Raw genomic sequence first — 23,014 nt, 5'->3', positions numbered from 1 at the left:
ACTCGAAGACGATGATTACTTCACTGGGGAAAAGTCCAGTGACATATTTGTCAGGGGGTAGGTACCACAGAGGGCCGTGGCGCTAAGCCCTGATCACCCCGTGGGTGTGACAAAGTGGCGTGCTGCGTTTTTTGGCGTTAATCATTGTTTTTTTTGTTTTTTTTTCCCACGTTTTCCGTGTGTTGGGTGTTTGTTTGTCGTGTCTCGTTTGTTGTCCTCTCTCTCTCTCTCTCTCCTGTGTGTTGATGCTGTGCTGTTCTCTAGCTTTGAGCTGCGTGTTATTATTTGGAACACTGATGACGTAGTTCTAGAGGACGATGCTTTCATGACAGGAGAGAAGATGTCTGACATCTATGTCAAGGGGTAAAACACATATGATTCCATCGCATGGCTCGTACAAACCCCTCGCCCTCCCTTACCCGCCCCTTCCTCAGCTAAACAACCAGAACTCTGCTCCCCTGCTCAAGTCCCACCCCTCTCCCTCAGCCCTCCTATCAGCACGCAGTAAACCACCATGCCTTCACGCCTACAGACAGAGGAAGCCAATCAGTGCCATACCACTAAAACAGCCTAAAGAGTCAGTGTCATCAAAGACATCACACAAATGATACTAGGGCCAGGCCATTTACTAATCTAAAATTGACTGGTTTGCAATATGTTCTGTGGATGACACACGTATTGATTTAGAATTTTACTTTCAGTAGTTCTCATACACATAATAGTGGATATAAGCCAGGATAAGTCCATGACAGCCAATTTCTAATCATCCTTACTATCATTTGTTTAACTGGTATGGTCCTGCATTCCTACAGCACATTCCTACATTGTCTTGGGCAGGGGTTAAACTAATGCATTAGTCAAGAATGTTTGCATGGGAAATGTCTTTATTGTTTTTTGCAATTTTATTGTAATATGATGCTTCTTATTAATGATGTTAATAGTATATGAATACTAATGGACATTGAAAGTCGTAGAAATGTTTTTGGCCTCCCCTCCTGCTTCTCCAATGTGCCCACCTTCAGGGTTTCAATTCAGTCCATTCATCATTTTTGTATTCCAATTGAAGAATTTAAAACTGTTATCAATTTTGAAAGATACATTTTTTTCTTATTGAAATTAGAATTTTGCTTTCCTTTCTGAATTGAAAATGAATGGAACCCTACCCTCTTTACCAACCACTGCCCGCTTGATGCCACTGCAACAAAACAACTCGCATACAGTACTGTACTAAGCCTGTGTCGAGACACATTTTGCATTGTATGACACTTCTGCTTATGTTAATCTCGTCGTATCTGCATCTTCCCTCCAATGAAGGAAAGCACTGTCATAAAGGCTTTTGAAATTATTTATTTGACTCTCTTTTTTTGGGAAAGCTTTGTGTGTGCATGGCAATAGAAATCATGTGACCCTCCAACACCAAATCAGGTAATTTGTATTTAAATACACAGCTCAAACCGTATTCTTATTCGGTCGTTATCAGATGGTACACTTCATATAGAATTTACCCAGGTCCACACAACATCACCATTATTTCATAGCCATATTTCAATTTGTTTGAATTAATAATCTCATACGTGTCTCATTACTGACTGTTTTTTTATTGGAGGGTCACATCATACGTGTGTTTTGCTTTTGAAATACTAACTTCCCTTTTTTTGTATTAAATGGACCAGACCTGTAATGCATAAAACACATACTGCCATACTATAAATGATCCATAATAATCTCAAATCACATTCACTGATGTAAGATGGTGATCTGATCTTCACTGCGTCTGCCTAACCTCAACAGACAACCTTCACACAGAGCGTGATAAGTGAAGCTAGCTGATATGCAAAAATAACTTCATAATAACACCCAATTTACAACATTATTACCCTGACCTCTAACCTTTGACCCCTGTGATATTTAACCCTTTATCCCAGGTGGCTGAAAGGGCAGCAGGAGGACAAACAGGACACAGACGTCCACTACCACTCTCTGACAGGCGAGGGGAATTTCAACTGGCGCTTCGTGTTCCCCTTTGACTACCTGATAGCCGAGGAGAAGATTGTCATCTCTAAGAAGGAGTCCATGTTCTCCTGGGATGAGACAGAGTACAAGATCCCTGCACGCCTCACTCTGCAGGTCTGGGACGCTGACCACTTCTCCGCTGATGACTTCCTAGGTAGGCCTACACTGCTAGGGCTCTCTGGAATGCTACATATTCTATTTTCTGAAATGTTCTGTATGTTCTCGGCCACTTCTTCTATAGCTCCTTTATCTCATCCCTCAACCTCTTTCATCTCTTGTCCTCTTTCTCTCCAGGTTCTCGCTGTATCTCAGTCTGTCTTTACCTCTCCATCTTTGTACAGGCGTAGGATCTTAATTTTAACCCTATTGCAGGAGAAATGTTTCACTTGTCATGTATTTGAGGTTTAATAAGACTTTCTAAAGTTTGTAATTTCCACTTTGATATTTCAGACTTGATTTTCCCATACGAAAAATGTATCAACCCCTACAAAAATGTCAATTATAATTCAACATAATAATTCACATTTCCTGTTGCTACAGGGTTATTTTCCTGCTGTAGGAAACTGGCTTAAATTAGGATCCGACATCTGTATCTCCTCAGATATTTCCTCAGTTATTCACTAATGCCCTGTGTTGTCTCTCCTGACAGGTGCGATAGAGCTGGACCTGAACAGGTTTCCCCGTGGGGCGAAGACAGCCAAGCAGTGTTCCATAGGCATGGTCCAGAATGAGGCTGAGCTGACCTGCATTTCCATCTTCAAACAGAAGAGAGTCAAGGGCTGGTGGCCATTCGTGGCCCGCGACGAAAACGATGAGATGGAACTCACGGTGAGAGAGAGAGAGAGAGAGAGACTAATCTTCGAAACCCAGAATCAAAATGTCACATCATTATTTAGGTTCAGGGTAGAGATGTTGAGAGAAAGATACTAACGCGACTAGTGAAGTCTCCACCCCCCCTAACTGGAAACTCTCAGCCGTCCAAATAACCACTGACTAAAAACCTGGGCACCGGAACTACTGTTACCAGCCAGTCGTTGCATCCCAGAACCTTCTGACAGACGTTACGATACCATTTATTTTACGTAGTCTGTCCACTAGAGGTTACACATACATAGACACGAACGCATATCCACACACGCACGGCACACACACACGTTGGAGTATTGGATTGATTGTGTCGTCTTCTCAGGGTAAAGTGGAGGCGGAGCTTCATCTGATGTCGGCAGAGGAAGCGGAGAAAAGTCCTGTTGGTCTGGGACGCAATGAGCCTGACCCTCTGGAGAAACCAAAGTAAGATATTTACAGTTACAGTATACACGCATTAAGGCGACACACACACACACACACACACACACACACACACACACACACACACACACACACACACACACACACACACACACACACACACACACACACACACACAGTGGCGGTTCTAGACCATTTCAACTGGGGGGGCCAGGCTGGGGCCAGTTGTACTGTTAGAGGGGCCAGTTACAGTTATTGTTGTCATATCGTTTTTTTCACTGCATTGCAGGCATTCGCAGGCAAAAGACCATGTTCATAATCATCATCGTTGCCACTGTCTAATAATAACGGATGTAAAAAAAAGAACGATAGCAAAATAGTGTTATGTAAAAATTATTTCATACTCCACATTTAGGGGGGCCACAAGGGGGTCAAAAATTGTTGTCACAGGGGCACTGCCCCCCCCTGCCATCCCCCCCCCCCCCCAGAACCGCTAGTGCACACACATACAGACAAAATGAACACAACCACAAAAAAAATTATATTAAACGTGAAGGTGGGAAAGAAAATAATGGCACAGTCAGACTTTTCTATATTCATCCACTTCCTTCAGGAGTCCTATTCACACGACGCAACAAAAAACAGTGCAATGCAAGGGACCGTATTTCTTTAAAATGTACATTTATATTCAAACCCTCTCATTGTGCATCCATCAGAAGCTAATAATGGTTTATTCAGAGGATATATGGTGCACACAAGACATACGGCCTATTTTGTCAACAGCACCTCTTTGCGCTGTGAAAATGCCACCCTTACACCTTCACACTATCACTCCGTTCTCTTCCTGTCATTCCTTCACCTGTCTCCTTCTGTTTCTTTTCTTCCTTCCTTTGTTGCCTCTCTTCCTCCCCTCCAACCTGCATTGTCTTTCCTTCCATATACATCCCCTCCACGCCTCCCGTCCTTTCCTCCCCCTTCTGAAGTCGCCCGGACACCAGTCTCATGTGGTTTGTGAACCCTCTGAAGTCCATCCGTTACTTCATCTGGCACAACTACCGCTGGCTGATCCTCAAGGCCCTGGGCCTGCTGCTGCTGCTGCTCCTGCTCGGCCTCTTCCTCTACTCCTTCCCTGGCTACCTGGTCAAGAAGATGCTGGGGGCCTGAGAGAACGTCGACCCACCAGGGCCACCGGTAGCCCCCTCTCTCTGTCCTATCCTAGCCCCTCCTCTCTTGTCCTCTGTTCCGCATTTTCTGTCAGCTTCTCTTTCTCCTTTTCCCTCTCTCTGTTCTCTCCTCTGTTCCTCCTTTTCACTGATCCCATATCGCTTCTCTCTCTGTCTTTCCCTTCTCACCTCTTCCTCTCTGCTTTCTACCACCTTCCTTTTCTATAACCTCTTTCTTCCATCTCTCAACCGCTCATTTCTTGTCCTCTTTTTTTCCAGGTATGTCTCAATCTTTGTCTTTCCTCAGATATACAAAGATTGTCTCTGGTAGCTTTTGCTGCATCCCTCCCCTTTTTTCTTTGCTCTCGGCATCTTCATATCTCTGTCTCTGTCCCCAATACTGTCCTCTGTCTCTTGTTGCTCAACCTGCCAGTGTCTGGTGTCAATCCTGAGTCTTCCATTGTGCATCACACTGTCATTACACTGGCGGCTTCAGGGAAAATACTTTTTATATGTAGCTACTTTCAAGCGAGCGGTCAAACAAACATCATCTAATTTATATCTGTGTCTCCATCGTCTGAGTCTCCATCGTCTGTGCTTCCTGATTGTGCAGTGGTCTTTTGGTTCTGTATAAAATAAAGAGAGCATTGTTATTTTTTAAACAGGGTTGTTTGTGTAGTAGTGTATGGTGAAATTGTGATCAGTTAGAAATAGTCATACATCATATGGCTTACAAACCACTAACGCTTGCTCTCCTCTTTCCTCTCTTTACCCTGCACTTTGGCCCCCATTATCACTGTTTCCCCACCCCACCCACTACCCTCCCTTTAATCCACTCACCCTTCTGTTCCCCACCTCTACCTCTCCCACATCCGCCCCCATCTACCCCATATCTTTCCCCACTTCCTTCCCTTATACCCTCCATTACATCCATTTAACCCTCAACCCCCATCCCATCCATCCCATGCCCCACTATCTACCCCTCTATCCTCACCCTTCCCCTCTAACCTTACCCCCCCCCCCCATCCCCCCAGTCGGCCGGACACCACATTCCTGTGGTTCCTGAGCCCGCTGAAGGCTATCCGCTACCTGGTGTGTAACCGCTACAAGTGGCTTATCATCAAGATCGTTGTGGCCCTGCTATTGCTCATGATGCTGGGGCTCTTCCTCTACAGCATGCCTGGCTACCTGGTCAAGAAGCTGCTGGGGGCCTGAGGGGGCTGATTGGGGCTGCAGGGATGGGTACCAGGGTGGGTTGGGGGTGGGCTGGAGGTGGTCGAGACACAGAGGAGTGGAGGGGGTGGTGGGTGGGTGGGGTTCCATGCACTTCCACTTTCCATTGTTAATACTCACATCCTCAAACAACATCCCCCAGTCTCTCCATCAGTACCCTCGCCCCAAACACACTCGCCTCAGTGCTGCTGAGAGAGGGCGTGTAAGGGAGAGAATAGGGGAGGGAAAGGTGGATAGATGGGAAGACAAGATGACAGCAGCCCCCCAGTCCACTCCCTCCGCATCCCAGCCTTGCCCCTTCTCCACCGCCCCTCTAACCATGGCAGTGCTGCTCAACACACATACTCAATGACTTCCTATCCCTTGGTCTTCTAAAAACTAGGAACAACTATCTACTTTCGACTCCACAGTAGCACAGTGGGCCTAACCAATCATATGCTTCAGGACGCTAACCAATCAGAAACCTCATCCCTGCACTGACCACTGACTAACCAATCAAACTACTCAACCCTGATCTCATCATCAACAATGCAGCATACCCTGATGTTACATTTCAGAGATGGTTTATTTATCTATGTATGTATTTGTTTATTTATGAATTAAATGATTTGGAAGTTGCCGGAGTCTGGTGTAGCAATCTAAGCTTCCGATTCCGATTACTATTTATTATACCTTTATTTAACTAGGCAAGTCAGTTAAGAACAAATTCTTGTTTACAATGGCGGCCTAGGAACAGTGGGTTAACTGCCTTGTTCAGGGGCAGAACAACAGGTTTTTACCTTGTCAGCTCCGGGATTCAATCTAGCAACTTTTCGGTTACCGGCCCAACACTAACCACTAGGCTATCTGCCGCCTCATGAGACAGTGCCTATGATATGATACAGTGCCTTCAGTGCCATTGACTTTTTCAACATTTTGTGTTGCAACCTGAATTTAACATTTCAAACAGAGATTCAAACACAAAGACCAGGGAGATTTTGCAATTTACATTTTAGTCATTTAGCAGACGCTCTTATCCAGAGCGACTTACAGTAATGAATGCATACATTTAATTATTTTTAATTTTTTGTACTGGCCCCCCGTGGGAATCAAACCCACAACCCTGGCATTGCACACACCATGCTGGCATTGCAAACACCATGCTCTACCAACTGAGCCACAGGGAAGATGCCTGGCAAAGAAGGCAATGCCTGGCAAAGAAGGGAACCTATTGGTAGATGGGTAAAAAATAAAAAAGCAGATGTTATAAAGAGGTTACCAAAGTTTCTTGTTCTGCCCACTATGATTAATTTGCTCCCTTCGGAAATGATAGGCTGTGGTCTATATTGGGTTAGTCGATAAGGACTGGGGAGTTTTTCAGGATAAAAAATAAACGTTATGGAGCTTGGCACAGGCAAAATCGTAGAGGAAAACCTATTTCAGTCTGATTTCCACCAGACACTGGGAGAAAAATTCACCTTTCAGCAGGACAATAAGCTAAAACACAAGGGCAACACACAAGGTTCCTGAGTGGCTGAGTTACCGTTTTGACTTAAATCTCCTTGAAAATCTATGGCAAGACCTGAAAATGATTGTCTATCAATGATCAACAACCAATTTCACCAAGCTTGAAGAAGACTCAGGGGTGTGAATACTTATGTAAATTATATATATTATTTCTGTATTTAATTTTCAATACATTTTCTCAAATTTCTAAAAACATGTTTTCACTTGGTTATTATGGGGTATTGTGTTTTAAATGGGTGAGCATTTTTTTTATAGAATTTTTTTTATTCAGGCTGTAACACAACAAACTGTGGAATAAGTCAAGGGGTTTGAATACTTTCTGAAGGCACTGTATGTCGGTTTTGAAATGGGAATCATGGGGTTGGTGTGAGCTCTTGAACTGGATAAAATCAAATGTTTTCCAACAGTTCATTAGCGTTCCTCTTTAGCTCTTGCAGCCTTTGCACACGTCATCTAAAATAATGATGAGACTGAAAACAGATGTCTATTTTCCTAGGACTTACTGTAGTTTAACAAGATTTAAAGGGGGACAAAGAATACACGAATAGCTTTCGAATATGAATCAATTAGAGAAGTAAACTTGCTATGGTTTGGCTTAAATTATGTCGTCAAACACCAACATTTTATGGAACAAAGTTTGTTTCTTCACCGCTTTCTTCAGTGACCTGGAATGCTCTTATTGGTTCTTACAGTTATCCAGAAAATATACAGTCGTTTTAGAGTAATATAAGCATGCATCTGTATTCTACCATCTCGCAGTGATTCAGTTTACATGGTCATCAGACATGGCATGACTTCCTTTCTACTATAGCTTTACAGTCGGCTTCTATTACCTTTTATCTGGATCTTGACACGTTTTAATCAATGCAGATTTCCCGGACCTGAAGTGGTTATGTGCACCTTATAGCACGAGAGGTCCAGTAAAAGGGAGGTGCGGCTTGGCCTCTTGACCTCTGCTCTGTCGGCCTATCAGATTACTTTGTTTGCAGTGTGCAGTTCCCTCTGATTTTCCCTTGCTTGACCTACTTGTAGTTATGACATCATTTGTGTTGCAGTCATTTTAGTGATCTCATGTTCACAAAATACAAACCGACAAAAAAAGATTTTGTTTGCACTAACACTAAGTGTATTATATTCTCCTGTTGATGAGTATGCAATATAAACATTTTGTCTGTTATAACAATGATTTTAAATAAATGGAATTAATTGAAATAACAATTTTGACAACTGGTGGGTTTGTATCTGGTTACAATGTGTCATCCGGTGTGTGTTGCTGTGTTCTTTGTGTGTTTGAATGAATGCCAGAGGTTGCATTCGTATCAATATGACTCGTTATGAGTAGTGTTTGTGTGGCCGTGCGTGTACATTACAGTTTTGTGTGTGTGTGTAAACATCTCTTCCTGCAGTCGTCCCAATACCAGTCTGTCGTGGTTGCTGAGCCCAATGCATGTGGTGTGTATCCTGGCCTGGAGGCAGTACAAGCTGCACTGTGTTCTACTGCTGGGGGCTGTCCTGGGACTACTGTTCCTGGGCCTGCTCTTCTTCTCAATGCCCTCTGCCCTCAGCAACAAGATCTTCAACATCGCTGGCTGAACACACTTATCAACCACACACATGCAAACTTTCTCTCTCTCAATGTGCCTGATCCCTGAGTGTATTTGCACTATCTTATGCATTCTTGGTATTTGAAAGGCTCTTTGTACACGCTCTAATGCATTGCACTATTACCACATTTTGTTGTATACATTCTGCTTTACTATACGGTAATATTCCCATTATGCACTTTATATTTTCTATTAAAAGTGTTAAACATCAACTCTCATAGCGTAAGTCGACAAAGTGCTTTATTTTCATCATTAAATATTGAAGCATTTCCACTGCACTGTGGGTTTGTGTGTGCTCTTCCTGATTAGTCAGCTTGTTCACTCAGGAGCCAACTGCATCACCAGGTTGGGCGGGATCTCCAGCTCAGCATTGACCTATGAGAAGAATGTAGATAAGTCAGTAGACGTGTCATTAAATTAGCAAACACATTCTGGACACGAACCCTCTAGATGCAATCACAGGCACACACACACCACACACACCCTGGAGTTGACGTATTGGTGAAGCAGCATCCGTAGCTCTGTGTTCTGTTGTTTCAGGCTCTGTGTGTCTGTGATGAACTTGGACCTCTCTGTCAGAACGATGCTAGGAACAAACAGAATAAAATAATCAATCAAAACGATGCTCAATCAATCACCACTTTTTAGATCACCTGTTTTGTAACTCCATAAGAGGCCAGGGTTGAATGTATTTATAAGGCCGCTGCTATCTTGTCATTATGTGTATGTGTGTGTGGGCGAGTGTGTGGTACTCACTGGTACTTGTTAAGTGCTGTCTCCAGGGCGCCCCAGATCTTGAGTTTGGCCTCAGGGATGACGTCACCCATGGCCTCCCAGTAAGCAGCGTCTTCAGTGTCATCTCTCCCTCCTAGACCCAGCATACTGGGCTGGTGAGAGGCAGCTAACTCTCTGGGGAAATATCGCAATCATCACTTCAATGTGAGAAATATTTTTGGGAAAGTTACGCTTCCCCATATAACATTTGTAAGGTAGTTTCTACACTGATTTAAGTTCGCTGTATTGAGTCCAATGTGTCACCACATAATTAAGCAATAAGGCCCGAGGGGTTGTGGTATATGGTCAATATACCAGGGCTAAGGGCTGTATCCAGGTATTCTGTGTTGCGTCGTACATAAGAACAGCCCTTAGCTGTGGTATATTGGTCATATACCACAAACCCCTGAGGTGCCTTATTGCTTTAATATACCACGGTATGAAATACTACTGTTCTATTACTGCTTCTATTACTGTTAGTATTACTGTTCTAATTATGCTGGTAAGCTGTTTTTAATACCAATAAGGCACCTCAGGGGGTTTGTGGTATATGGCCAATATACCTCTGTGTTGCATCGTGCAAAAGAACAGCCCTTAGCCGTGGTATATTGACCCTTTACCACACCGCTTTGGGCCTTATTGCTTAATACATGGGAAAGGCACTTAGAATGCACGCCCAATGCATTGCTTGATTCTAAGTGGTATGCTAGTTTGGGTATTGAAACAGAGAGCCCCAGTGCTGACCTGGGCCGGCAGTGGTGAGCAGTGAAGGCCCTCAGGGCCACCAGGACATCATTGGGATGGATGAGGTCAGACGGCGGGCTGCAGGAGGAGGTAAACTCCCCTCGCTCCATCTGAGGACTGGCCACGCCCCATTTTGCAGACACATCCTGAATACAAAGAAATAAGAAAAGAAAGATGGGATCATGTTTTCTGATCATTCTTACAAGACGTCAGTGTGGAGCTGGTAATCATGGCTACTAACATCAGCCTTCTTCCCTCCCTCCCTCCTTACCTGGGTCTGCTCCCCTTGCGTATGTCTGTACTTCATGAAGAAATCCGCCAGCTTGTACACGTCCTCCTCGCTCTCGATCCCCATGGCCTGGCAGAGAAGAACAGAGCGGAGACAACACTGATACAGCTCCTCTATCACTACTGTCATGTGTTTATGTGACAGTAAATGAATAGTTACAGGTGACATAACATACATATAGCCGTCACAGTGTGACTCACAGTGAAGATGGAGTCCAGCTTCATGAGGGACTGCTCATCCTTCTCCAGTGGAGAGAGGAGCTTCAGAAGTTTACTCTCTATCAGAAAACCCTGTGGAGGTGAGGGAGGGAAGGAGAGAGACAGAGAAGCTGTAAAGGCTAAATGTTGAACTAGTTTAGCTAGATAACACAGTTCCTCTTCCTCTCTCTATTCCTCTTTCATACAGACACACAAACTCTTAGCCCGCTCACCGCCTCATCACACAGCAGCTCCAGGAGCTTCTTGACCATCTTCACCGACACCGTCCCACTGTGCTCCCCCTCACTCCCTTCCCTCTCTCTCTCCACCTCACTGCTCCCACTCTCCAGCCCCGGTCCTGAGTCATACACATCCACAGCCATCCCAGGGCTCTCTGCCCCAGGCCCAACCCCGGATTCAGGCCCAACCCCTGCCTCCTGGTACTTCCCCTTCCCCATGCTACATCCACTGGTCTGCCCAAGCTGGAGCAGCTCGGAGATGGCCTGGTGCGCAGTCTTCTGGCCCTGTCTCTGGGGCTGGAGGGGGCCGCAGCGCTCCATGAAAGCCAGTGATGGGCGCTGCCAGGCCAGGCCCAACTGCTGCTCGTGGACCAGCCGGTCCGTATCCAGGGCCTTCTCCACCAGCGCCTTGACCTCCTCCTCATTCATCAGCCACACCTCCTCAAACTTCTTGGCATCGATGGCCGCAAAGTGCCTGAATGGAAGGAGGGGAAAAAGCATAGCCTTATTAGTAGGGATGGGCAAAACAAGGCTTTCTGAAGCGAAAAGCAATTAAGACATTGTGTCGAAGTCTCCCCAAGTGCTTGAGACATTGCACTTGACGTGACATTTGTTGGTCTGCTCAGTACAGTTAAATTGCAGTTTTGACCATCCCTAGGTTATAGCGTTAGACAGGGAGAGATATGAAAATGCAAAGACTGACAATTACATTCTCTCTGTGTGTGTGTGTGTGTGTGTGTGTGTGTGTGTGTGTGTGTGTGTGTGTGTGTGTGTGTGTGTGTGTGTGTGTGTGTGTATCTGTTTGTGTGTTACTCACCTCATCTTCTTCTGCATGTGTTTGTACTGTTGCATGATGCGTGTGTAGTCGTCAGTGAGGTTCTGGTTCTCCTCCCGAGACTGCTTCTCCTGGTTGGCACACTTGATCTTCAGGTTGTTGACAACATCCTGCAGTCTAGATGATAAAAGTCACAGTAACTACAGCAGAACTACACAGGTATAAGTGTTATTTACAAGCTAACCCGTTTCCCCCAAACTACAGCCCCAAACTGTTGTTGACTTTTGTCAACAGGTTTAAAATATCTAATGGTGCTTAAGTAAACAAACCCACTGTAATAGAAGAGATTGGCGATTTAGCACCACGGAAGCGGACAGCGGTGGAAACCTCAGAAATTCAGCGCCACATTGTAGTGGACAGCATGGACAGCGCCCTTGCAGCAAACGTGTCTTTTGTACATCAGTTTGTATAATGTTGCTATTGTGATAGTGTTATACAGTGTATTCGGAAAGTATGCAGATCCCTTGACTTTTCCACATTTTGTTACGTTACAGCCTTATTCTAAAATGTATTAAATAAAAACAATTCCTCATCAATCTACACGCAATACCCGTCGTCCCTAAAGTGACTGTACGTACATACCCCAACCAGAAGCCCATGGATTACAGGCAACATTCGCACTGAGCTAAAGGGTAGAGCTGCTGCTTTCAAGGTGTGGGCTCTAACCCGGAAGCTTATAAGAAATCCTGCTATGCCCTCCGACAAACCATCAAACAGGCAAAGCGCCAATACAGGACTAAGATTGAATCACACTACACTGTCTCCGATGCTCGCCGGATTTGGCAGGGCCTGCAAACTATTACAGACTACAAAGGGAAGCACAGCCACGAACTGCCCAGTGACACGAGCCTACCAGACGAGCTAAATCACTTCTATGCTCGCTTCGAGGCAAGCAACACTGAGGCATGCATGAGAGCATCAGCTGTTCCGGACGACTGTGTGATCACGCTCTCCATAGCCAACATGAGTAAGACCTTTAAACAGGACAACATTCACAAAGCCGCTGGGATAGACGGATTACCAGGACGTGTGCTCTGGGCATGTGCTGACCAACTGGCAGGTGTCTTCACTGACATTTTCAACATGTCCCTCATTGAGTCTGTAATACCAACATGCTTCAAGCAGACCACCATAGTCCCTGAGCCCAAGAACACAAAGGTAACCTGCCTAAATGACTACAGACCCGTAGCACTCACATCCATAGCCATGAAGTGCTTTGAAAGGCTGGTAGTGGCTCACATTAACACCATTATTATACGTAAGAAAGCTATTCATTGACTACAGCTCAGCGTTCAACACCATTGTGCCCTCAAAGCTCATCACTAAGCTAAGGATCCTGAGACTAAACACCTCCCTCTGCAACTGGATCCTGGACTTCCTGACGGGCCGCCCCCAGGTGGTGACTCTAGGTTGCAACACATCTGCCACGCTGATCCTCAACACTGGGGCCCCTCAGGGGTGCGTGCTCAGTCACCTCCTGTACCCACGACTGGATGGCCAGGCACGACTCCAACACCATCCTTAAGTTTGCAGACAACACAACAGTGGTAGGTCTGATTACCAACAATGACGAGACAGCCTATAGGGGAGGTCAGAGACCTGGCCGGGTTGTGCCAGAATAACAACCTATCCCTCAACGTAATCAAAACAAAGGAGATGATTGTGGACTACAGGAAAAGGAGGACCGAGCACGCCCCCATTCTCATTGACGGGGTTGTAGTGGAGTAGGTTGAGAGCTTCAAGTTCCTTGGTGTCCACATCACCAACAAACTAGAATGGTCCAAACACACCAAGACAGTCGTGAAGAGGACACAACAAAATCTATTCCCCCTCAGGAGACTGAAAATATTTGGCATGGGTCCTCAGATCATCAAAAGGTTCTACAGCTGCAACATCGAGAGCATCCTGACTGGTTGCATCACTGTCTGGTACGGCAACTGCTCGGCCTCCGACCACAAGGCACTACAGAGGGTAGTGAGTACGGCCCAGTACATCACTGGGGCTAAGCTGCCTGCCATCCAGGACCTCTACACCAGGCGGTGTCAGAGGAAGGCCCTAAAAATTGTCAAAGACCCCAGCCACCCCAGTCATAGACTGTTCTCTCTGCTACCACATGGCAAGCGGTACCGGAGCGCCAAGTCTAGGACCAAAAGGCTTCTCAAATGCTTTTACCCCCAAGCCATAAGACTCCTGAACAGGTAATCAAATGGCTACTCAGACTATTTGCATTGTGTCCCGCCACCCACTCTTTTACACTGCTGCTACTCTCTGTTCATCATCTATGCGTAGTCGCTTTAACTATACCTACATGTACATATTACCTCAATTAGCCCGACTACCGATGCCCCCGCACATTGACTCTGTACCGGTGCCACCTGTGTATAGCCTCGCTACTATTATTTTCACTGTCATTTTACTTTTTATTTTTTTTATTTCTTTACTTATCTATTGTTTACCTAATAACAATTTTTTACTTAAAAATTGCACTGATGGTTAGGCCTTGTAAGTAAGCATTTCACTGTAAGGTCTACACGTGTTGTATTCGGCGCACGTGACAAATACACTTTGATTAGATTTTTTCCATTGATCATCTATGAGATGTTTCAACAACTTCATTGGAGTCCACCTGTGGTAAATTCTATTGATTGGACATGATTTGGAAAGGCACTCAACTGTCTATATAAGGTCCCACAGTTGACAATGCATGTCAGAGCAAAAACCAAGCCATGAGGTCGAAGGAATTGCCCGTAGAGCTCCGAGACAGGATTGTGTCGAGGCACAGGTCTGGGGAACGGTACCAAAACATTTGTGGCCTCCATCATTCTTAAACGGAAAAGGTTTGGACCCAACGAGACTCTTCCTAGAGCTGGCCGAGCAGCCAAACACCAAGAACCCAAGCTCCAGAGTTCCTCTGTGGAGATGGTAGAACCTTCCAGAAGGACAACCATCTCTGCAGCACTCCACCAATCAGGCCTTTATGGTAGAGTGGCCAGACGGAAGCCACTCCTCAGTAAAAGGCACATGACAGCCAGAGATTGCCAAAAGGCACCTAAAGGATTCTCAGACCATGAGAAACAAGATTCTCATGGTCTGATGAAACCAAGATGGAACTCTTTGGCCTGAATGCCGAGTGTCACGTCTGGAGGAAACCAGGCACCGCTCATCACCTGGCCAATCCCATCCCTACTGTGAAGCATGGTGGTGGCAGCATCATGCTGTGGGGATGTTTTCAGCGGCAAGGACCGGGAGACTAGTCAGGATCGAGGGAAAGATTAACAGAGCAAAGTACTGAGAGATCCTTGACGAAAACCTGCTCCAGAGCACTCAGGACCTCTGACTGGGGCAAAGGTTCACCTTCCAACAGGATAACAACCCTAAGCACACAGCCAAGACAACGCAGAAGTGGCTTCGGGACAAGTCTCTGAAAGACCTTGAGTGGCCCAACCAGAGCCCGGACTTGAATACGATCAAACATCTCTGAAGAGACCTGAAAATAACTGTGCAGCGACACTCCCCATCCAACCCAACAGAGCTTGAGAGGATCTGCAGAGAAGAATGGGAGAAACTCCACAAATACAGGTGTGCCAAGCTTGTAGCATTATACCCAAGAAAACTCGAGGCTGTAATTGCTGCCAAAGGTGCTTCAACAAAGTACTGAGTAAAGGGTCTGAATACTTAAATGTGATATTTCAAAGACCTGTTTTTACTTTGTCGTTACGGGGTATTGTGTGTAGATTGATGAAGGAAGTGAAGGGGTCTGAATACTTTTTGAATCATTGTAGATGTAGCTACCTGGTGATCTTTCTCTTCTGCTGGGACTTGGTGATAGTGTTCTCTTCATCTCTCTTCTTTAGCACCTGGAAGTTGTACTCCAGCTTCTCCTGGTTCAGCTGGTACGTAGCCTTCATCTGCTGCAGCTGCTGCTCCAAGATCTACACACACACACATACCACAGTTCATTTAAAAACAGTCCCTCACATACTTGCATACTTGTTCCACTTTTTCTTATTTTCCGTCTACCTGAACATCTGTGTCCAGTTTGATCTTGATCATATTGTATTCCTCCGCATCCTCTGTCCTCAGCTGCTGCAGCAACACCTCATACTCCTCCACCCTCTTCATCCTCTGCATCACGTTCTCCAGCTAGAGAGAGAGAGAGGGGGAAAGGAGAGACAAAGAGAGACACAAACAGTTCAAGTACATTTTCAGGGAGAGAAGAGAGAGAGTCTATTTATTAGAATCCTATTTACCTCTTTGTCCCGGCGCTCCTTCATGTACTGTTCCCATTTCTTCCTGTTCCCCGTGAGTAGGATCTTCCGCTCATGCTCAAAGGAATTCTGCACAAAACAGGAGCAGGTCAACAACCATCAACAAACAGATCAATGAACATGTCAACAACCAAAATAACCATCCCGGTGACCAAAAACCAACCAAATGCAGGAAACATCCCCAATCAAAGTCGGCAGGACACTACATGGTCAGGGGAGACAGAAGGTGGCTCAGTGGAGACTGATGGGACGAGCTATAGGAGGATGGACTCATTGTAATGGCTGGAATGGAACACATGGAATGGTATCAAACACATCCAACATATGGAAACCACATGTTTGGCTCCTTTCCATTAATTCCATTCCACCCAATACAATGAGCCCGTCCTCCTTTAGGTCCTCCCACCAAGCTCATATCTTTCATGTCAGCTCGTGGATCACCCACCAAGGGGTAACCCCTAGGGAATGTGTGGATGCTGTTCATCGACTACAGCTCGGCCTTATATACCATAGTGCCCTATAAGCTCATCACAAAGCTCATGGCCCTGGGTCTGAACTCCTCCCTATGCAACTGTGTCCTGGACTTCCTGACGGGCCACCCCAAGGTGGGGAAGGTAGGCAACACTACCTTCTTGACAATCATTCTCAACACGGGGGCCCCACAATGGCACGTCCTCAGTCCCCTCCTGTATTCCCTGTATACCCACGACTGCATAGCCTCACACAGTTCCAACTCCATCATCAAATTCGCTGACACATAACAGGAGTAGGCCTGTATACCAACAACGACACCCTACAGGGACGAGGTAGGAACTCTGACGGCATGGTGCCAGGTAAACAACCTCTCCCTCAACGTTAGCAAAACAAAGGAGCTGATTGTGGACTTCAGGAGGAACCAGGCTGGACACGCCCCCATCCTCATCAACAGGGCCGCAGTGGAGACGGTCAATAACTTCAAATTCCTCGGCATACACATCTCAGAGAAGCTGAAATGGTCTAACCATACGGACAACGTGGTGAAGAAGGCACGACAGCGACTCTTCAACCACCGTTGGGTGCACACTGCCTGCCCTACAGGACACCTACAACACCAGGTGTCGCAGGAAGGCCAAGAAGATCATCAAGGACCCCAGCCATGTCCTGTTCTCCCCGCTTCAATTCCTCAGACGCAGGAAGTACAGGAGCATCATGGCAATAGACTGGCCAATAGTTTGCTGAATAGCCACCACCAAGCTACCTGCTTCCCCCTCCTACTCCCCCTATGGACATTCTCCTCCCCCCCCCCCCCACACCCACTCAATGGTCACTTACCTTACATGTTGCTCCCCCTATGGTCCTTCCCCCCCACGCCCTCAACAGTCTTTACTATATAGTGCTATTTATATTTATATTGTTGTTGTTTTTTATTACCATTTTCATTATTTTATTTAACTTAGTCCTGCATGTTTTAGCTCGGAGCCTAAGATTTTCACAGTACCCTGCATTCACACCTGCAAGCCTGTACATGTGAGTATTAAACACTGAATCTGAATGTGTCCTACCTCTATCTGGTCCAGTTCATTCCTGTAGGAGCCCATCAGAAACTTGACCTGGTCCTCCATCCTCTCAATCATCAGGTCCACATCCTCTGCCTGCTTCTTTAGATCTTTGACGTAGCGATCGTCACTTAACTTCATCTCCTACACACGCACACACAAACATTATACATACAGACAAAACAAATTAATAAACACAAGCACACACACACACACTACCTGCTGCAGCTCTTTGATGAGTTTGTTCTTGTCCTCTATGAGCAGGGCACACAGCTGCTGCTGGCTGCTCAGAGAGTCTCTCAGGTCCTGGGGGATCTCCTTCATCTTTGCCACCGTCCACTTCCTGGTGATCTCCTCAAACTTCTCCAGGCTCGACTTGGCCTCATTCTCCAGCTTCTCCACCCTGCTCAGGGGAAGGGGTGGGAGGAGAGAGCGATAGAGGGAGGTCGGAGAGGAGGATTTGAGCACATTAATGTTTGGTTGATAGTTAACGTTTCAGTTATTGGTAGAACAGTAATGAGATACCGGCACGCATTTACAGTCCATGGCCAACAGAGGGAGGAGCACTTCAACTACAACTGCTGCGGGGCACAGTCACTGATCCTGAGTATGGTACCTGAGTCTGTGGGCCTCCTCCACCTCTGTTTGACGCTGCGATGCCCTAGAATCAGCTGCTACCTGGATGTTGGTGACCAGCTCCGTCCCATCACTCTGCAGCTTTATCATACGCTGGGGGGAATGAGAGAATGAGACATGTAGTGTGTGTGTGTGTGTGTGTGTGTGTGTGTGTGTGTGTGTGTGTGTGTGTGTGTGTTGTGTTAACGTTATGTTTCATTGCTTCAAATTCATTTCTAATGCTAACAATAACATAGGCCTAATGTTACCTTCTCACTCTGTTCCACTTGATGCTGGCTTTTCCTGGCCTCCTCTTTGATTTCTTTCTTTTCATGGGAGTCATCTCCCAGTTCTTGTCTGGATGACATGGGAAAAGTACATCTTATTTTGGCATATACTATATAGCTAGCTATAGCTAACACTAAAGTTGCAGAGGACAGAGTACACCTCACCTGCAATAGCTAAACAGCTAGGCTAAAAGTTTAACAGGTGGCTAACAGGTGCAATCTCAAACAGAAGCCAGCTAACGTTAGCTACCTTTTCTTGGCTTCACTTCGTGCAGCTATCCGGAGGCGACGGGCTGCAATTCTCTCCTCTGGATTTTCAGAGTCCACGGAAGGTCCAGCCTCCTCCGTTTCCTCACGTAGGTTACCGGCTTGACTCATTTTTTTCTTAGCTAGCTATCTAGTTAAGCTTATTACTTCGCTTCTACACAACCTAAGTCTGGAAAAAGTGTAAAGTGGCAACATCACTCGCTACATGATGGTTTGTTGTTGTAATCGTTGCTATGGGTACGGTGGCCAGTCTCAAAAAGTAGGATATTCTGCACCCTGCCGGAAGGAAATGTGAACTGCAGTGGAATGTCGCGCTTTACTACTGATTATGAAATAAAAGTTAATCAGAAAAATACATTGCAACCTTTCTCCTAATGTAGAATAGACAGGGTAGGCTATCCTCACAGTTCAGACTATTATTGCTCAAGTCTAATAGTAATATTACAATAATACATTTGGTAAATACAAATAATGGGCATTTGGTACACTGTCTATTTTTGCCCTGGTAAGTAGCCTATTCATGTCAAGACCTATACATACTGAGTAGTTATTTAACGTGAAAATCAGCTTCAGTGTCAATGTTGAGAAACATCCTACTTGTGGGTTAAGGTTACAATTCTGCTGATCTAAATATTTTGAATTCATGAAAAGTTTAGAAAACGGTGTGGAATGAACTTATTTCCTGTACATGAGAGAGCTTCATCAACACAGACCCTAGTATACTGAACAAAATTATAAACGCAACATGTCAAGTGTTTCATGAGCTGAAATAAAAGATCCCATGCGCACAAAAAGCTTATTTCTTTCATATTTTGTGCACAAATTTGTTTACCTCCCTGTTAGTGACCAAAGATAATCCATCCACCTGACAGATGTGGCATATCAAGAAGCTGATAAAACAGCATGATTTTTACACAGGTGCACCTTGTGCTGGGGACAATAAAAGGCCAGTCTAAAATGTGCCATTTTGTCACACAACACAATGCCACAGATTTCTGAAGTTATGAAGGAGCGTACAATTAGCATGCACTGGAATGTCCACCAGAGCTATTGCCAGAGAATGTAAGGTTCATTTCTCTACCATATGCTGCCTCCAGCATTGTATTAGAGAATTCTGAAGTATGTCCAACCGGTGGGGGGGAGGGGACTCATTCTGATTTGCTGGGCCTGGCTACCCTGTGGGTGGGCCTGGCTCCCAACAACTCCCTAGGCCCAGTCCTGGCTGCGTCCCTGCCCAGTCATGTGATATCCATAGATTAGGGCCTAATGAATTTATTTCAATTGACTGAATTCCTTATATGAACTGTAACTCAGTAAAAATGTTGAAATTGTTGCGTGTTACGTTTATATTTTTGTTCAGTATGGATTATGCATTATTAACAGAGGGTTTTAAAGCGTGTTCTTCTGTCTCTGATGTTGTTCTCTCTCCTGAGTCCTGATCCAGACATATGTCTTTAGGAGCTCATCATATGCCTAACCATTTGCACACATCCTGGCAAAGGGAATACTCTATTCAAAGCGAGGATGCTGTGTTAAATGTATCTTTGATGAGAATGTGGTTCAGTCAGGTTGTATAAAGCATGTCTTCCAGGTCTACCTGCATGAGTTCTTTCTTTCTGGCTCTTAGTTTTGTCTCCTTTAGCTGTTGAAATTACTGGAGGTATTTCTGGTTCTGTGCATTACATTTCTACACATTGCACCCCATCTACCCTCTGACAGCTTCTGGATGTCCTCTGTCTCACTCACCTACTCACACACACACACACACACACACACACAAACACGCACATATTCTAATCTACCTGGTTGAGGCTTCAGTCGTCTTCCTAAGCACCTCCATGTTCATGTTAATCCCAAATTTAGAGGTCTGAGTGAAGAGACTGAGTTCTGTTCTGGGGCTTGGAGCCCAACGGCTGATGAGATTGTGTGCAGAGAGCCAGGCAGGAGTAAGATAGTAGTGGAGCGTGTAAATGCTATTTATACAACTTTTGTTTATGGTAAATAGTGTTTAAGTATTACGCTGTATTACAGTGCTTTCAGAAAGTATTCAGACCCCTTAACTTTTTAACATTTTGTTGTGTTACAGACTGAATTTAAAAATGATTCTATTTAGATTTTTTTTGTCACTGGCCTACACACAATACCCCATAATGTCAAAGTGGAATTATGTTTTTAGAAATATTGACAAATTAATACATAATTAAAAGCTGAAATGTCATAAGTACTCAACCTCGTTGTTATGGCAAGCCTAAATAAGTTCAGGAGTAAAAATGTGCTTAACAAGTCAAATCAAATCAAATCATATTTTATTGGTCACATACACATGGTTAGCAGATGTTATTGCGAGTGTAGTGAAATGCTTATGCTTCTAGTTCCGACAGTGCAGCAGCATCTAACAGGTGATATCTAACAATTCCACAACAAAACCTAATACACACAATCTAGTAAAGGAATAGGATGAGAATATATATATATAAAATATATAGAGGAGCGGCTAAGATGCAGTAGATAGTAAAGAATAGATAGTGAAAGATACAGTATATACATATGAGATGAGTAAGCGAGATATGTAAACATTCTTAAAGTGGCATTAATAAAGTGACTAGTGTTCCCTTCCGTCCTCAAGAGAGCGAGAGTTGCACCCCTTCTCAAAAAACCTACACTCGATCCCTCCGATGTCAACAACTACAGACCAGTATCCCTTCTTTCTTTTCTCTCCAAAACTCTTGAGCGTGCCGTCCTTGGCCAGCTCTCTTGCTATCTCTCTCAGAATGACCTTCTTGATCCAAATCAGTCAGGTTTCAAGACTGGTCATTCAACTGAGACTGCTCTTCTCTGTGTCACGGAGGCTCTCCGCACTGCTAAAGCTAACTCTCTCTCCTCTGCTCTCATCCTTTTAGACCTATCTGCTGCCTTTGATACTGTGAACCACCAGATCCTCCTCTCCACCCTCTCCGAGTTGGGCATCTCCGGCGCGGCCCATGCTTGGATTGCGTCCTACCTGACAGGTCGCTCCTACCAGGTGGCGTGGCGAGAATCCGTCTCCGCACCACGTGCTCTCACCACTGGTGTCCCCCAGGGCTCTGTTCTAGGCCCTCTCCTATTCTCGCTATTCACCAAGTCACTTGGCTCTGTCATATCCTCACATGGTCTCTCCTATCATTGCTATGCAGACGACACACAACTAATCTTCTCCTTTCCCCTTTCTGATAACCAGGTGGCGAATCGCATCTCTGCATGTCTGGCAGACATATCAGTGTGGATGACGGATCACCACCTCAAGCTGAACCTCGGCAAGACGGAGCTGCTTTTCCTCCCGGGGAAGGACTGCCCGTTCCATGATCTCGCCATCACGGTTGACAACTCCATTGTGTCCTCCTCCCAGAGTGCTAAGAACCTTGGCGTGACTCTGGACAACACCCTGTCATTCTCCACTAACATCAAGGCGGTGACCCGATCCTGTAGGTTCATGCTCTACAACATTCGCAGAGTACGACCCTGCCTCACACAGGAAGCGGCGCAGGTCCTAATCCAGGCACTTGTCATCTCCCGTCTGGATTACTGCAACTCGCTTTTGGCTGGGCTCCCTGCCTGTGCCATTAAACCCCTACAACCCCTACAACTCAACCTTCCCAAGTTCTCTCACGTCACCCCGCTCCTCTGCACACTCCACTGGCTTCCAGTTGAAGCTCGCATCCGCTACAAGACCATGGTGCTTGCCAACGGAGCCGTGAGGGGAACGGCACCTCCGTACCTTCAGGCTCTGATCAGTCCCTACACCCAATCGAGGGCACTGCGCTCATCCACCTCTGGCCTGCTGGCCCCCCTACCTCTGAGGAAGCACAGTTCCCGCTCAGCCCAGTCAAAACTGTTGGCTGCTCTGGCACCCCTATGGTGGAATAAGCTCCCTCACGACGCCAGGACAGCGGAGTCAATCACCACCTTCCAGAGACACCTGAAACCCCACCTCTTTAAGGAATACCTAGGATAGGATAAAGTAATCCTTCTACCCCCCCCCCAAAAAAAATGATTTAGATGCACTATTGTAAAGTGGTTGTTCCACTGGATATCATAAGGTGAATGCACCAATTTGTAAGTCGCTCTGGATAAGAGCGTCTGCTAAATGACTTAAATGTAAAATCTAAAAATTAAAGTGGCAAATGATATGAAATCTGTAGGTAGGCAGCCACCTCTCTG

At 45.5% G+C, this 23,014-nt stretch overlaps 2 protein-coding genes across 4 annotated transcripts in view; one reads left to right on the top strand and one right to left on the bottom strand.

The window, feature by feature from the left end:
• Positions 1-8,900, top strand: part of otofa (otoferlin a) — a 149,074-nt gene extending 140,174 nt beyond the window's left edge. For 2 of the 3 annotated variants that reach the window (XM_014145204.2, XM_014145198.2), the window contains 5 exons: positions 265-363; positions 1,926-2,167; positions 2,663-2,841; positions 3,203-3,303; positions 8,570-8,900. In XM_014145204.2, the coding sequence (XP_014000679.2) occupies positions 265-363; positions 1,926-2,167; positions 2,663-2,841; positions 3,203-3,303; positions 8,570-8,756 (808 nt within the window). In that variant the 3' untranslated portion in view covers positions 8,757-8,900. Of the gene's footprint in view, positions 1-264; positions 364-1,925; positions 2,168-2,662; positions 2,842-3,202; positions 3,304-5,458; positions 5,667-8,569 lie in introns of those variants that run through there. The other variant, XM_014145200.2, reaches the window with a different exon arrangement.
• Positions 8,901-8,990: 90 nt separating this feature from the next.
• drc1 (dynein regulatory complex subunit 1 homolog (Chlamydomonas)) lies at positions 8,991-19,061 on the bottom strand. Its single transcript, XM_014145212.2, has 16 exons — positions 18,801-19,061; positions 18,533-18,620; positions 18,265-18,377; positions 17,868-18,051; positions 17,655-17,792; positions 16,096-16,182; positions 15,866-15,988; positions 15,638-15,777; positions 11,828-11,962; positions 11,005-11,485; positions 10,775-10,864; positions 10,557-10,643; positions 10,286-10,431; positions 9,524-9,676; positions 9,251-9,353; positions 8,991-9,142 (listed from the first exon to the last, which is right to left on the bottom strand). Exons 1-16 carry the CDS (start codon positions 18,926-18,928, stop codon positions 9,086-9,088), a joined length of 2,253 nt encoding a protein of 750 aa, XP_014000687.2. The 5' UTR covers positions 18,929-19,061; the 3' UTR covers positions 8,991-9,085.
• Positions 19,062-23,014: the final 3,953 nt, after the last annotated feature.

The sequence above is a fragment of the Salmo salar genome, chromosome ssa15 (assembly GCF_905237065.1).
Source record: "Salmo salar chromosome ssa15, Ssal_v3.1, whole genome shotgun sequence".
NCBI lineage: Eukaryota > Metazoa > Chordata > Actinopteri > Salmoniformes > Salmonidae > Salmo > Salmo salar.
Note: the sequence above shows the minus strand (reverse complement) of the source record. Positions and strands in the feature narration are given on the sequence as shown.